We start from the raw sequence: 14,041 nt of genomic DNA on the forward strand, positions 1-14,041 counted from the left end.
TATTGTATTTACTCCATATGATATCCCTAAAACTAAAGGAATAATGATAGTCACATTTACTGGTGATACTATGGTATAGTATCGCTACAATATTGACGCAATAGTAAATAATACTTTCAAAGATAACACTGAGTTGGCTAAGAAATAGCGAATAAAATTGATTGCTACTAAGCCTATACATGTAGATTCCACATACCAGATAAAACTCATTCCAAAACAAAAACTGAATATCAAGCTCAAATAAAAAGTGCATGTTAAAAATAATCGAGCCAAACTTTGTATGACATTAAAAAATTAAAGTTTGCTAGACGGTTGTGGACAGTGTGGATTTACGGTGTTTAACTATGGCTTTGCACAAAGATATTAAATATCAACATGACAGAAATTTATCAAAATAAAATGCAAAAGATGAGTATGATCACATAGAAGCAAATTATTCGTGAACGCAAATTCGCCGAATTACTAGAGCTGCTGTACAATAGTGAATTTACCTGGAGACTAAAAAGACTATATATCTACGTGGAATCTACCTGTGGTAGTGTTAACTAAGCTAGTCACACAAATTAAAATTAATTCTAAATTCTTAGATCTATACTTTAAGAAAAATATGAAGGAAACATTAATGGATAGTTGTAGTAAATAACTTGTAATATGTGTGTCATGGGTTTTTTGGAATAAAAAGTAAAAATTTTAGAACAATTAGCATAAATAATTATAATAATCTGCAGCCGAAACAATCTAAAAACGTATATTATTTTCAGATAATAATCAATAAATACATAACTCTACATCGATTCGGCTTTATGCATTGCCTAGCTGCCAGCTTGTGTTTCTGGGTATGGACGATATTCAGAGAAACTGCCGAATACATAAAATATCAAAAATATAAAGAAGAATCGGAAAACAGCACATTAGTTAATTACATTTACTCAAGCATCAATAACAGTAAGAATAATTAGTAATGAATTGAAATAATTATCTAATATTTTTGTTGATTTAAGGTTACACCAATAGAGCAATGATTACACCCTACAGATTTACAAAAATTTGCGAACAAGATGAACTAAACGTCCTCTATCAGAACTATTCACCTTATTTGTATCCATTCAGTGTGGAATACAGCATTTTAGTGGGTATGTAAATGCTTATAGTTTATAGGGCTAATATATAAAGCTAAAGAAAACATTCAATATACCAAGAAAATATGTTGAGATATATATATAAAAGGTCAATTGAAAAATCCCCTTCATTTTTGGCAAAGTTTCAAGGGTGATACACTGATTATAGTGAGCCTCTAACTTTTCGATACCATTTTTGTAGTACGATTTGTCCTTTGCTTCAAAATAAGCCTCAGATTCGGCGATCGCCTCTTTGCGTCCACTCGGACGACTATCGATTGGATTTCAGAGTGAAATGATGGAGCCATGTTTCATCCATTGCCACATATCGATGCAAAAACTCGGGTTTATTACGCTTGATCATCTTCAAACACTGCTCCAGATCATCAACTCGTCGTTGTTTTTGCTCAAAAGTGAGCTCGCGCTGCACCCACTTTGCACAGAGCTCTCTCTTACCCTAATATTTGTGAATTATATGATATACACGTTGAGTTGATACCTTTAGAGTGTCTGCTATTTCATTCAATTTCAATTTACGGTCTTTCTAAATCATTTTGTGAAATTTTTAAATGTTTTCATCGGTAACAACCTCTTTTGGACGTGCAATGCGTTCACCGTCTTCGCACAATCAATCAACTCAATTGGTAGTAAAGTTAAAAATAAAGCTTAATTTTTTCCTCCAATATACTTCCCAAATCCAGAGTCTGTCATGTCATGCTAAATCGGCTTGTATCTTCTAAGCTGAGATCCCCTCATATTGTCATCGTTGTGGCTTTCCATAGACAGTGCATCACATTCTCATAGAATGTCAATTATTAGTTAGATTGAGAAATGAACTCAATATATTTATAAAAACCCGCACAAACTGTGTCGTTTCCTTGACACCCTTGAACTAAAAAACAATATATTAGTGGAGTCCAGTATTATATATCTAATTATTTTATCTATACCAATTTATTTTCGGTTTTATCCACTTTTTATTATATACAAACTGTTTCACTGTATTTTAATATGTTCTTGTACACTGTATTTTTTATTTTACTTCGTAATCGCGAAATAGCATATATATAGCCAATTCAAAACAGCAGTGAACACACGTGACCTGTCAAAAAATCGCAATGTTGCCTCAGCAACTCTGAGGTTTAGCACATTTTGGCTCTAACATATAACAAAATTCTAATCTAAATAAAATAACGCTGCAAAAATGTTATGTATTATCATTTATTTTAATATTATAGTAAATCTAATGCATATATTATCCAAGAATTTAAAACTACAATTAATTATACAGCCACAATAATTTATAGGTTAGAGTTGTTATTATTATGTATTATATATATTTATATATATATATATATATATATATATATATATATATATATATATATATATATTGAACTTTTTCCACACTAGTATAGCTAAAGTTCAAGGCACATTTCTTATGTAGTGGTATCCGCCGAAGGCCTAATTCACCTAATTAACTGAGTATTGTATATCTGAGTATTGTATTTTACTTTTATTAAAGAGAATATTTACTTTTTACGCTTAGTTCTTGTTTCCTTCAATTCTACGATTCCTTGTAAAGTCATTATGATATTACTATATTCCTCCCTAGTTTGTTTTGTTACTACCTGTATACATCTTTCTTGGTAAAACTACATTTAATCACTGCATTCTCCTTATTTTTGCATTTGCCACATCTGAAAAACAGTACATTGCACTACAAACAGTATAATTTGTCTCCTGATACATTTTAACCAAACGCGTATTTTGAATAGTAACACACATGCTCATAAATCTTTAACACTCTGTAATACAATTTCCTACAGTTAAAGTATATTAATTGTATAGTGACCTCCTGATTAATTGTTGTTTCCTCTTTCATCACGCTGTCTTGGTAATTGTCAGCATTGGATCATAAACCAACATTCATAAAGTTTTATTCATTCACTGTCACTTTCAGAAACATTAATCAAGTGAATAACTAAGCTGTTTATTTCCAATCTATCAAAAACTTGCTCACAATTCTATCATTTGTCAATTTCTTCTTCAATGTGTCTGAAATAGTTTATCCAAACCGAAAGTGTTATTTTCGACAATGCCTCTTTCCATAAATCCAGACAGTTCTAGTTTGAATATCCTCCTCGACCTGAATGTCTGTTGTAATAATTTTTTGCAATGCCCCATATCAACTCAATTGGATTAAATATGCAGTGATAGGGAGGAAGACATAGTACTCTCTGACCATAACGTTCTTTATAAGTGCATTTTCGAACTACTGCGAAAACTAGTTATGGTTCATTTCTCCCTTGGACTTGATATAATAATTCTTCCTTGATTTTGTTATATGCTTTTAAAAATTGTATTCTCTTAAAAAAAGCAATGTCTGGAAGACATCCCAATAGTGTATGAAAGGATGTTATACATCCCTCAAATATCTGAATATCTTTTTGCTTTTATGGATACTTACCAGAATAACAATTTTCTCAAAAATTGTATTGAATTATGTACATTTCGTATATTTGATTTCTGATACAGATAACATCAAGCTGATCATAATTTGTCATCTGTTTCGCATAAATACGGTTTCTTTTGGTGAATTATGGTTATATTATTTTTTTTAGACAGACAGACACATATTGATTTCATGCGTCACTACTGTTTTGAATAGACTATATGTGGAGGAGAAAAAATAAAAAATAAAATAACTTAAAATGTTTCAGTTGGTATTCTATACATTGTGTGGGTAAATATTGGATTATGTGCCTCCTCCAATGCATTTGACGAAGAACTACATGATGATGATCCCAGAGAATGTAAGAACTACAAACCTATAGAAGCAGAGAGTAACGTGTCGATTCACGCTGATTGCCATGCGGCCAACAAGGGTCTCTTTGCCGGTTTCATCATATTGGTATTCTCGATAGTCAGCGTGATTCTATTTTTCATAACGTTCTACAATGAGTATGAGTACGTTTGTAATAAATATCGCAACATGAGTTAATTAAATTTTATGTTTAATAGAACGGGAAATTTAGCAGAAAATGGACGCATCATTAACAGATCAACTCAGATATCCATAATTAGTTTGATGATCATTGCTGCGGTGTATGCTTATGTGCAGATGGTCAAATTAGATGTTAATAAAGCCGCTCATAATGGCATGGACAATTTCCTGTTGCTCATGTGTCTACCGGCGTTCTTCGTTCATGGAATCTTCAGCATTATACCGGCGATATTGTTTGGCAATGTCCTAGCTGTAATAGGAATTGTTTTTGAGGTAAGTAATATACAATGAAAATAATACCACCTATTTTTATATTTTTATATAAGTTTTAAATTTGTTGTTGGACTAAACTTACAATCTTTTTAGTAAAACTATTTTTGATACTTCTCTGTTTATCAGAGAAAGGCTAGAAAGACATTTCTATTAATCTCCTAGAACGTCAACAATCTGCCTGTGGGCAATAAGAATTATTATGTGATTTCAGTTATACAATATAACCATCCTGACATGTAGAAGATAACAATAAGTGATCAACTGTACAACTTAAAATCTAAATCTTATTCTAGATACTATTCTAATTTATTTTAAGGTCTACCCTAACTTATTCTAAAAATTATTTTAGCTTATTCTAGAGATTATTAAATCTCACTTTATGTGTCTATTAATCAGTTCGTATGGTAGTTTGCGTTTGAGCCTACGCACTTCACTGTCATCGCGCACATTTAATTGTTTGGCGAGTGCATTAGCATACACTAACAGTCTTTTGGAGTACTTCGCACTAACACTCCGAATCACACCCGTTATGGGTTCTATAAGGATATCGCGCTGAATCAGTTTGTTGAACACGTAATATGGGGCATCGACGATGACTTGCTACGCTTTATTCTGGGCCCTCTCGAGAATATCTATGTTAGATTTACTAGTAGTACACCACAGATCAATACCATAGGTCCAAATGGGCCTAAGTATTGACTTATACAGTAAAACCCTGTTTTCTAATGATAATTTAAATTTACGCCCTATTAGCTAGTACATTTGGTTTAGTTTAAACCCAAGATGTTTGCATTTTGTCACTATAGATATTTCCATGTCCAACGTCGATCGAAATTCATTCCCAGAACTTTTACGTTATCTGCTAGCGGAAATTCATGATTATTTAATTTTACTGAGGGACATATTCTCTGGAATATATCTATGTGAATGGGGAAATATCAAAGGGTGAATGTCACGTCGATAAATTTAATCTCATTTGCTTTGATACACCACGTTTTCAACCGTAATTGGACTTTGTTAAGATGAAGATGAAGGTTTCTTGTGGCTGATATTGGATGCTCGTGTAAGTACCGCCAGCATATGTTGCAACAGTGTTGGTGTTTCTTGAGGTCGGTAGGTCAGCTTTATACAATAGATATAAGAATGGGTCAAGAACGCTGCCCTGCGAAACACCCGAATATATTGGTGTAGGTCAGTGTATTCGTCACCTTGTTTGACAATTAAATGTCTCTCTCTGGTACAATTTCAGCAGTTGAAAGTGCGTATATAGCAAATGCTTTTTCAATTTAACATGCAGTCCAGTGTGCACTCCTGAGAAATATTCAGAAATACAACGGGGCAATATTTTTTATCGTTAAAGTTAATTTGGTTGATGGTTATGTATTTGTTCTATTATTCCAAATTAATGATTGGTCTGGAATAATATTTCTCTCCTTTGAGATTATTTTGAGTTCTTTATGGCTTATAGGACGATCTTCTGATTTTTACTTTCCAAATGCTAGGAAAGTAACTTTAGCATTAAAAGCATACGGATTATCTGATGATTGAGTGTTTAAGAGAAATTAAAAACATTCTCAAAATCTACATAATGGCTTCAATTTATCGCCAGTGGTTAGACAAAAATATACGACCACCTGTTATATACCTAATACTTATTTGTTAACAAGGTACTGAGCCATTATTTGCTTTTAAAATGGTCGCAGTTCTTCTAGGGTAGATTCATAGAGTGTCTTCTTAGTTTTGCACGGAGTATTGTCTTATTCAGGTACCAAAATATCCACCATTTGCTTTAATGATGTTGGAGATGGAAATCTACTACTTACTCTCTACTCTAAAACTCTCTATGGCGATTCGTTTATATTGATATCTGGCAATTCTGCTGGCAAGGGATGATGAAATGTATTCGCAGTAATCCGGCCAGTGGTGTTAATGACAAAACCAGCTAAATACCACAATATTGCCTACATGTGTCCTTTCGGAAACTCATCCATGTTTGACTGTAAGAAGCAAGCAGACCTTAGATTTCTTTTGGAGTTCTTCATACATAAATCCGACATTCTGTAGGAAATAATGTGATGACTGATGATTTGTCAAGCCATACCACATTTTTCCGATCAAGTGTTCAGAATTTATGATCATTGCACTACTTTTTTCACAACTTAGCGTTGGCTTCCCTTATAGAGGGATTCTCAATCGCAGTCATTCCGAGTTTGTTAACGTTGTAAAGCTCCCACCGTACCGATTCTTTTGAAATAGAATTATGTGAGTATCTGAGTATGCGAATATTGAGTTCTTCTACTGCCAGAATAACTTTAAATGCTCGCCAGTCTTTGTCAGTTAACTTTGAGTTTCGCCCACTCTTCCTCTTGTCTGTTCATGTTTTACCATATTTTATATGTGCTGTCATTACCATGGACATTGTGCCTCGTAAAACGTCAAATAGTCGGTACTAATATTCAGTGCAGTTGTAACGCGCAAATATTTTTTCAATAAAAACCGCGGCGACTTGAAATTTATGAAAACAAAGCGTTAAAACAACGTTTGTCAGTTTATAACCCGTAATTATTATATTTTGAAGAATTTTGCAGACGGACAAACGAACTTTTGCCGGCGAACTTGTCAAGCAGCAATCCCTTTTTAAATAGAATAAAAATGAGAAGGAAAATATATAGCCGAAAAAAAAAACAAATTTTCGACAGGCAGATATTGATGACTTGAGTCACTACTGTTTTGAATAGTCTATATATCTTATTTTGCGAGCATTTTGCATTTTAATGGCAATTGCTTTCTCAAACTTCACAGTTAGCATGAGTTCTAACTGTATGTACTAAAGATTCGATATAAAAATGACTTTGAATATAGAGAATCAATGAAGCATGGAATATTATTTATGTATTATTTCGAAAGATATATAAATATAATTAAGCTAAAAGGTTAAAATAAAGAATATATAAAGCCAAACATGTAGTTTCAAGACCAAAAATCGTAATTATATAAAGCAAAGCATCTAATAGAAACATAGACACGACATTTAGTAGCGTGAAAAATGTATTTGGTTAGGAAACACTTCATTTTAAATATGATGAAATCAAACATTATTTTAGAATAAATTGAAATAATCCAAATACCTTGTACATAATATGAATTATTGAAAATAATTTCGTTGCGTTTTCACTCCTTACCAATTCTTCTAAAATGATTTTTTGTGATATTTCTTTGTGAAAAAATGAACCAACTGATTTTTCTCACGCCCATTTTGAGGTCAGTTTTAAAGAGAGTTTAGCAGAACATGTGAAAATCGAACAGGGCAGATGATATGGTGGATGCATCAAGTCTTGTTAGCAAATGACTCTCAACATTTAACTAGCCACTAAAGATATATGTGTTCTATCGTGATGTTAGTGAAAGACAAAGAATTTTATATTGATCAGTTTTCATAGGTAGTGGAATAAATGTCCACTCATTTTCGAAAAACTTATGTTGATATTGAACTATTCCATTTTAATTTCAAACACCAAACGCTTCACATTACCTTTCTTGGCATCAGTGTGACTTTTGCAATCATTTGCGAAACTTCTCACCGCTTCATCCATCATTTTTGGTTAGCTTTTTTGGTCATGGCCTCGATAATAATAAGCAATATCATCATTCTTTTCAAAAATTGACCAATTTTGTTTGGACGAATAAATTGTTCACTACTAATGAAAGTAGAACCACCTATCCAATCTTGTAGAAATGGTTCAAAATTGCGGATACTAACAAGTCAATTGAAAAGTCCCCTGCCTACCATAGCAAAACACATTTTTTTGACAAAATTAGTTTTCTTATTCGACAGAATTCCCTCCAAGGGTGATACACTGATTATAGCCATCCTCCAAATTTTCGATACAATTTTTGTAGTACGATTTGTCCTTTGCTTCAAAATAGGCCTCAGTTTCGGCGACCGATCTTCATTCGACGAAAATTTCTTCCCAACAAGCATTCTTTTGAGATCGAAGAACAGAAAATAGCCACTGGCGGCCAGATCTGGAGAATACGGTAGATGAGGAAGCACTTCGAAATCCAATTCATGGAATTCTGCCATCGTTTTCACTGACTTGTGACTCGATGCAATATCTTGGTGAAGCAGCACTTTTTTTATTCAAATGCGGCCGCATTTTCGGCGATTTCGTCCTTCAAACGGTCCAATAACGTTATCTAATAGTCGCTGTTGATGGTCCTTCATTTTCAAGGTAGTCTATGAAAATTATTCCATGCGCATTCCAAAATACAGACGCCATAACCTTGCCAGCCGACTGTTGCGGTTTGCCATGCTTTGTAGCGGGTTCATCGTGTGCAGTCCACTCGGAATACTGTCGATTGGACTTCGGTGTGATACGATGGAACCATGTTTTGTCCATTGTCACACCTCGACGCGACAATTTGCGTTTATTACGCTTGATCATCTTGAAATACTGCTCCCAATCATCAACCTGTCGATGTTTTTGGTCAAAAGTCAGCTCACACGGCACCCACTTTGTACAGAGCTTTCTCATACCCAAATTTTCGGAATGATATGATGTAAACATTCAGTTGATTTACTTGTCAGTCAGTCAGTGTGTGTCTGCTATTTCAATCAATTTCATTTTATCGTCATTCAAAATCATTTTGTGGATCTTTTAAAATGTTTTCGTTGGTAACAACTTCTTTTGGGCGTCCACTGCGTTCACCGTCTTTGGTACTCATTTCACCACGTCTAAACTTAGCCTACCAATCATTGATGGTTGTTTTTCCTTCGGGCAGTGTCCGAAGTCTCGGCTCCAAGCAAAGTTTTTGCTTAAACTGTATATTTTCCCTTCAAAATGCAATATTTCGCAAAACACGCGAAATTCCTTTTTATCAATTTTTTTTACAATAACAATAATTGCTTCACTCCAAATGGGATTTTTCACAAACTAATGATGCGACAGTTGTCAAATTTATACATCTTTTATTTAGGCATCTTTTGGGGGTTAGGAGTAACAAAAAAAAATGATTTAATTCTAGTAGCTCTATTTATGTGTCAATACTTCTAAAAATTTCATCGAATATTTCGACATTGATATTATTTCAATATCAAAAATAATAAAATCATTCATAAATAATAAATCATTATTAAGTTATACACTGGACAAAAATTAAAATAATATATATTTTTTCAGATAATACAAGTATTGATTCAAACACCTTTCACCATCGATGGTATGGCAAGATCCAGTAACACCATTAACTTAAGGAAAACCAAACCTGGAAGAGAAATGGTAACTTTTCTGGTAATATGTAACGTAGCCATGTGGATTATGCAAACGTTCGAAGTAAAGTCTCACGGATTGGATCAATATCGACAAGAATTTTACTCCAAGGAGCTGTGGTCCATTGTCGGTCATATGTGTTTGCCTCTGATGATGTTCTACAGGTATTTGTATATTTATTAATTCTAATTAACTATCCGTTTTTCAACCTTTGTGTTTATTTTAGATTCCACGCATCGGCATGTATCGGAGATATATGGAAGTATGCTTATATTCCTTCAGGGCATTAAATTATGTTGATAACAGCTTTTATTATCCACCAAATGCATTTATCTTGTCCAAAAAGTTTTTGTATAATGAAATAGTATAATACAAATTCATTTTATATATATATATATATATATATATATATATATATATATATATATATATATATATATATATATATATTTATATATACAATTTATAAGTTATAATTGTTGTATATAATAACTAGCTGTATGAAAACGTTAGTTACAAAACTAAACTTAATTTAAGATTTTATTAACGTAATAAAATTACTAGAAAATATATTGTTAAGTTCAATAATTTATTTGAATAGTATGTATAAGACAATAAATTATATCAATTAAATTAAAAAAATTAAATCTTTCAATGATATGTCAGTAAGCTTTTAGGTATATTGAATCTATGAACCTTATAATATACAACATATTTCGTTTTGTTATTAGGGCAAGAAGAAATAAATCGGATGGTTTCCGACACTTGTACATGCCACGTACAACTGACCATGACATATATAGTCTTTTCGAAACAGTAGTGACACACGTAATAAATATGTATCTGTCGAAAATTGTAAAATCGTTTTAGAGTCAGGGAATATTTTCCTTCTCATTTTATTCTATCTAAAAAGAGATAGAATGTTGATCGAGAAGTCCGAACATGTAACCGAAAAAGCCTGCAGAAGTAGTCCGTTTATCAACCGTCCGCAAAATTCTTCAAAATATTATAATTATTAAGAGTTATAAACCGGCAAACGTTTTAAAGCTTTGTTTTCATAAATTGCAAATATAATTATTAATTTCAAAAATTTGCGCTTTGCAGCTGCACTGAATATTAGTAGTGGCACGGTCGCTAAAATATCTCAAAAATAAAAAACAATAAAAGCCTCAATTCACCAAAAAGAAACCGTGTTTATGCAAAACAGGTGATAAATCAAGATCAGCATAATGTTACCTGTATCAGAGATCAAATATACGAAATGTACATAAACAGTAAGTAGTTTTTTCAATCGAAACATAATTTAATACAATTATTTCAGAGAAAATTGTTAGTCTGGAAAGTATCCAAAAAAAGCCAAATCGTATAAAGCTATTTGAAGGATATAGAACATCCCTTTATGCACTGTTGGGTAATATAGTATTTAAGTGGTGTAAAGATAACCAACGAGAAGGTTTAATGAAACTTCCTTCCTTCCTTCTTCTTTTTTAGATTGCTTTTCAAAGAATACAATTTTTAAAAGCATATAACAAAATCAAGGAAGAGTTATTATATCAATTTATATATTTAAATGAGACATAAGTATTTCCGAATGGTACATTGGGTCGCTCATGGCAAGATGATAATAAATATAGAGTAAAGACAGCAAGAGTTGATGGAAAAAGGTAAACGTTGAAATAAGTAGCGATCAGGTTTCGTTAGTTATAACATTTATTAATAATTCATTGCAAACATATAGTTCTGCAAGCTGGAAATAGAAATGGTGTTATTCCTGGTACAGAATTAGTGTTTTCCTCTGAGTCCAAGGGTGACTACCATTTGAAATTTGAAATTGAAATTAAAGAGATAACAAAACCGTGTGATCTTGTGTAGTGAAGTGTAGTGAATGATAAAAACTTTGAAAAGTGTTATTAACTTTTATTTTATTAGAGAATAAATAAGGGACAATTGGTTTTCCTAGATTAATACCTACTTTTAAATCACTGTATAGACAAATTGTTAGTCGACAATGCAAAAGTATAGATATATTGTATAATTCCACCAAATTGTATAATTCTTTTTGTTCACAACTGCCAGGGCAAGATTTAAAAAAAAAATAAAAAGTTTACGGAAAGATTCCTTACAGTTAAATTCCATAATATGAAGGGGGTGTCACAAAACATATGTGTCAAAACAACAACAAACACAAGAACTAATTTTGAATGTATTAGCCGAGCAATTTTAGCAGCGAAAAATAACGAAATGGATAATTTGGATATAAAAACTCAGAGGGAAATTAATTGATAAATATATTCGTCCAAATCGATCAACTCTTAGAATATTTCTAAATTCATTTGATTTGCCAGGATCGCCACCACAATATTTACAGCTCAAAACTGGATCGGTAATAATCATGCTACAAAAACTGGATAAGTTGAAATTATACAACGATACAAGGCCCATTATTAAATAAATAGAAAATTTGATTGAACCTACTATAATAATAGGAACGAATGAATACCAAAATCTTGACAACAATATCTGGACTAGGAATGACAAAGATAAAAAGAAAGTTTTATTCTAAACATTTAAAAACAGTATTTAATCAGTACTCGTCTGAAATATCCGCAACAGAAGAAAATAACGTAGTTGATTCTCTTAACACTCACAACGGAACTGCAACGGTTGTTGCAGTAGTCAACAACAATGACGCACAATCATACAGACAAGAGACAATAACGAGAACTAATTGCAATGATAAACTATGCCAGGATGAAATATGACATGTGCACATCTTACGAAGAGAAAGTAACACCTAACGTGTCAGATCAATCAAAGAAATAAGAAACGTTCTTGAATTATGCACTTACTTCTTACTACAACTACGCTGAACGCTAGATATAGTGCCATTAGGAGTCGGTAAAAACCAGGTTTGGAAGCGTTTATGTATGCTTTAAATTGTCACTAAATGATAATTGCACAACACATAATTATACAAAAAATGGAAGCGATAATATCGATAATTAACTTCTACTAACACGCGGCGTGTTATCTTCTACCCTAACAATAATAATAATGGACGTGCAATGAGGTTAGTAACCAAGGTTAGTAATTTTCGCTAAAGTAAAGCGAAAATTCCAATTAAATATATAAATAAGTAATAGTCTTGCTATTGCACACTTACCTCTCAAGCTCCAGCTATGATGAACGTGCAGTGCTAACAAGGGAAAAGCCAAAATGAACAAAGAGTTAGATAATAATAAATAGAAAATAATTAATAGATATTAGGAAATAAAAAGGAATTACAAAGACAAAACAGGAATATTCTGTGAACGAAATCATCATTTGATGAAATTCAGAATGGGTGGCATAAAACATAGTAAAATCAACTAAATAATAAAAGGTAGTGACCAAACCGAAAATCATAAAAAATGTTACCATTTATGGCAATTGTTTCTGTTGTTGGCTATCCTCAAAGACGACACTTTACATTATCTTTCAAACCTTTACAAAAAACCTTTAACGACCCAAAAATTAAAAGATATAAAATACCGAATGCCAGACTGCTGCGCTGCTCATACGCATTTATTCTGGCTTGACAGTTTGTAGAGCTACGCGTTGTTGTTTTAGGCGAATTGTGGTTAGGAAGTATTTTTCAGGTCAATTTTATGTTTAAGAAAGTTTGTTGAGGTAATATAATTATTTATTATTTAATAGAGAAAACTAGCAGCAGACTAAAATGCAATACTAAAATAAATGTATGTTACGGCATTCAATTCAGGCAAATATCAGAATGAAACATACAATGTATATTACGAATCACTGACGATTCGGGACGGGACGGAATTAATACACCAACTATGGCCTTGGAACAAAAGAGAAACTTTATTTTCATCCCTGGTAATTTATACCCACTCGATACAAGTCCCAGCGCCCTCTACTAACTTTTCTTCCTGCTTTCTATACTGGCTCTTGTATCGAGACAAGTCATATATTTAACAATGTAAATGTCAATTTTGTAAAAATAGTTATAGTAAATATTATTATAGTTATTTATAATAAACAATATATTGTAAGCCTATGTATATCTGTAGCTGTCCAAAGTATAGGATAAAGAATACTCTGTGTGCATTTAGTACATATGCACGATTAAAAATCACAAGACAAAGAAGAAATTAAATGATAAAGAAAAATTTATATATATATATATATATATATATATATATATATATATATATATATATTTATTATATAGTTCATTTATTAGTTATATAGTTCTTCCTGCTGAGACCATGGAAAACAATTATGAAATTATATGTATTAAGTTAACACTCTATATATTACTCTATGGTCTCGAATTACCACATAGAATTGCAAATACCATAGATATTAGA

At 32.1% G+C, this 14,041-nt stretch overlaps 1 protein-coding gene across 2 annotated transcripts in view; it reads left to right on the forward strand.

The window, feature by feature from the left end:
• The window catches only part of LOC143204620 (proton channel OtopLc), a 30,942-nt gene extending 20,903 nt beyond the window's left edge, over positions 1–10,039 (forward strand). The window contains exons 8-13 of one of the 2 annotated variants that reach the window (XM_076417300.1): positions 762–945; positions 1,002–1,133; positions 3,842–4,082; positions 4,143–4,398; positions 9,579–9,832; positions 9,895–10,039. In XM_076417300.1, coding sequence (XP_076273415.1) covers positions 762–945; positions 1,002–1,133; positions 3,842–4,082; positions 4,143–4,398; positions 9,579–9,832; positions 9,895–9,958 — 1,131 coding nt within the window. In that variant the 3' untranslated portion in view covers positions 9,959–10,039. Of the gene's footprint in view, positions 1–761; positions 946–1,001; positions 1,134–3,841; positions 4,089–4,142; positions 4,399–9,578; positions 9,833–9,894 lie in introns of both variants that reach the window. The other variant, XM_076417299.1, reaches the window with a different exon arrangement.
• Positions 10,040–14,041: the final 4,002 nt, after the last annotated feature.

The sequence above is a fragment of the Rhynchophorus ferrugineus genome, unplaced genomic scaffold (genome assembly GCF_030347505.1).
Source record: "Rhynchophorus ferrugineus isolate W39M unplaced genomic scaffold, kcgeb_rfMv2 rfM11, whole genome shotgun sequence".
In the NCBI taxonomy this organism is placed as follows: domain Eukaryota; kingdom Metazoa; phylum Arthropoda; class Insecta; order Coleoptera; family Curculionidae; genus Rhynchophorus; species Rhynchophorus ferrugineus.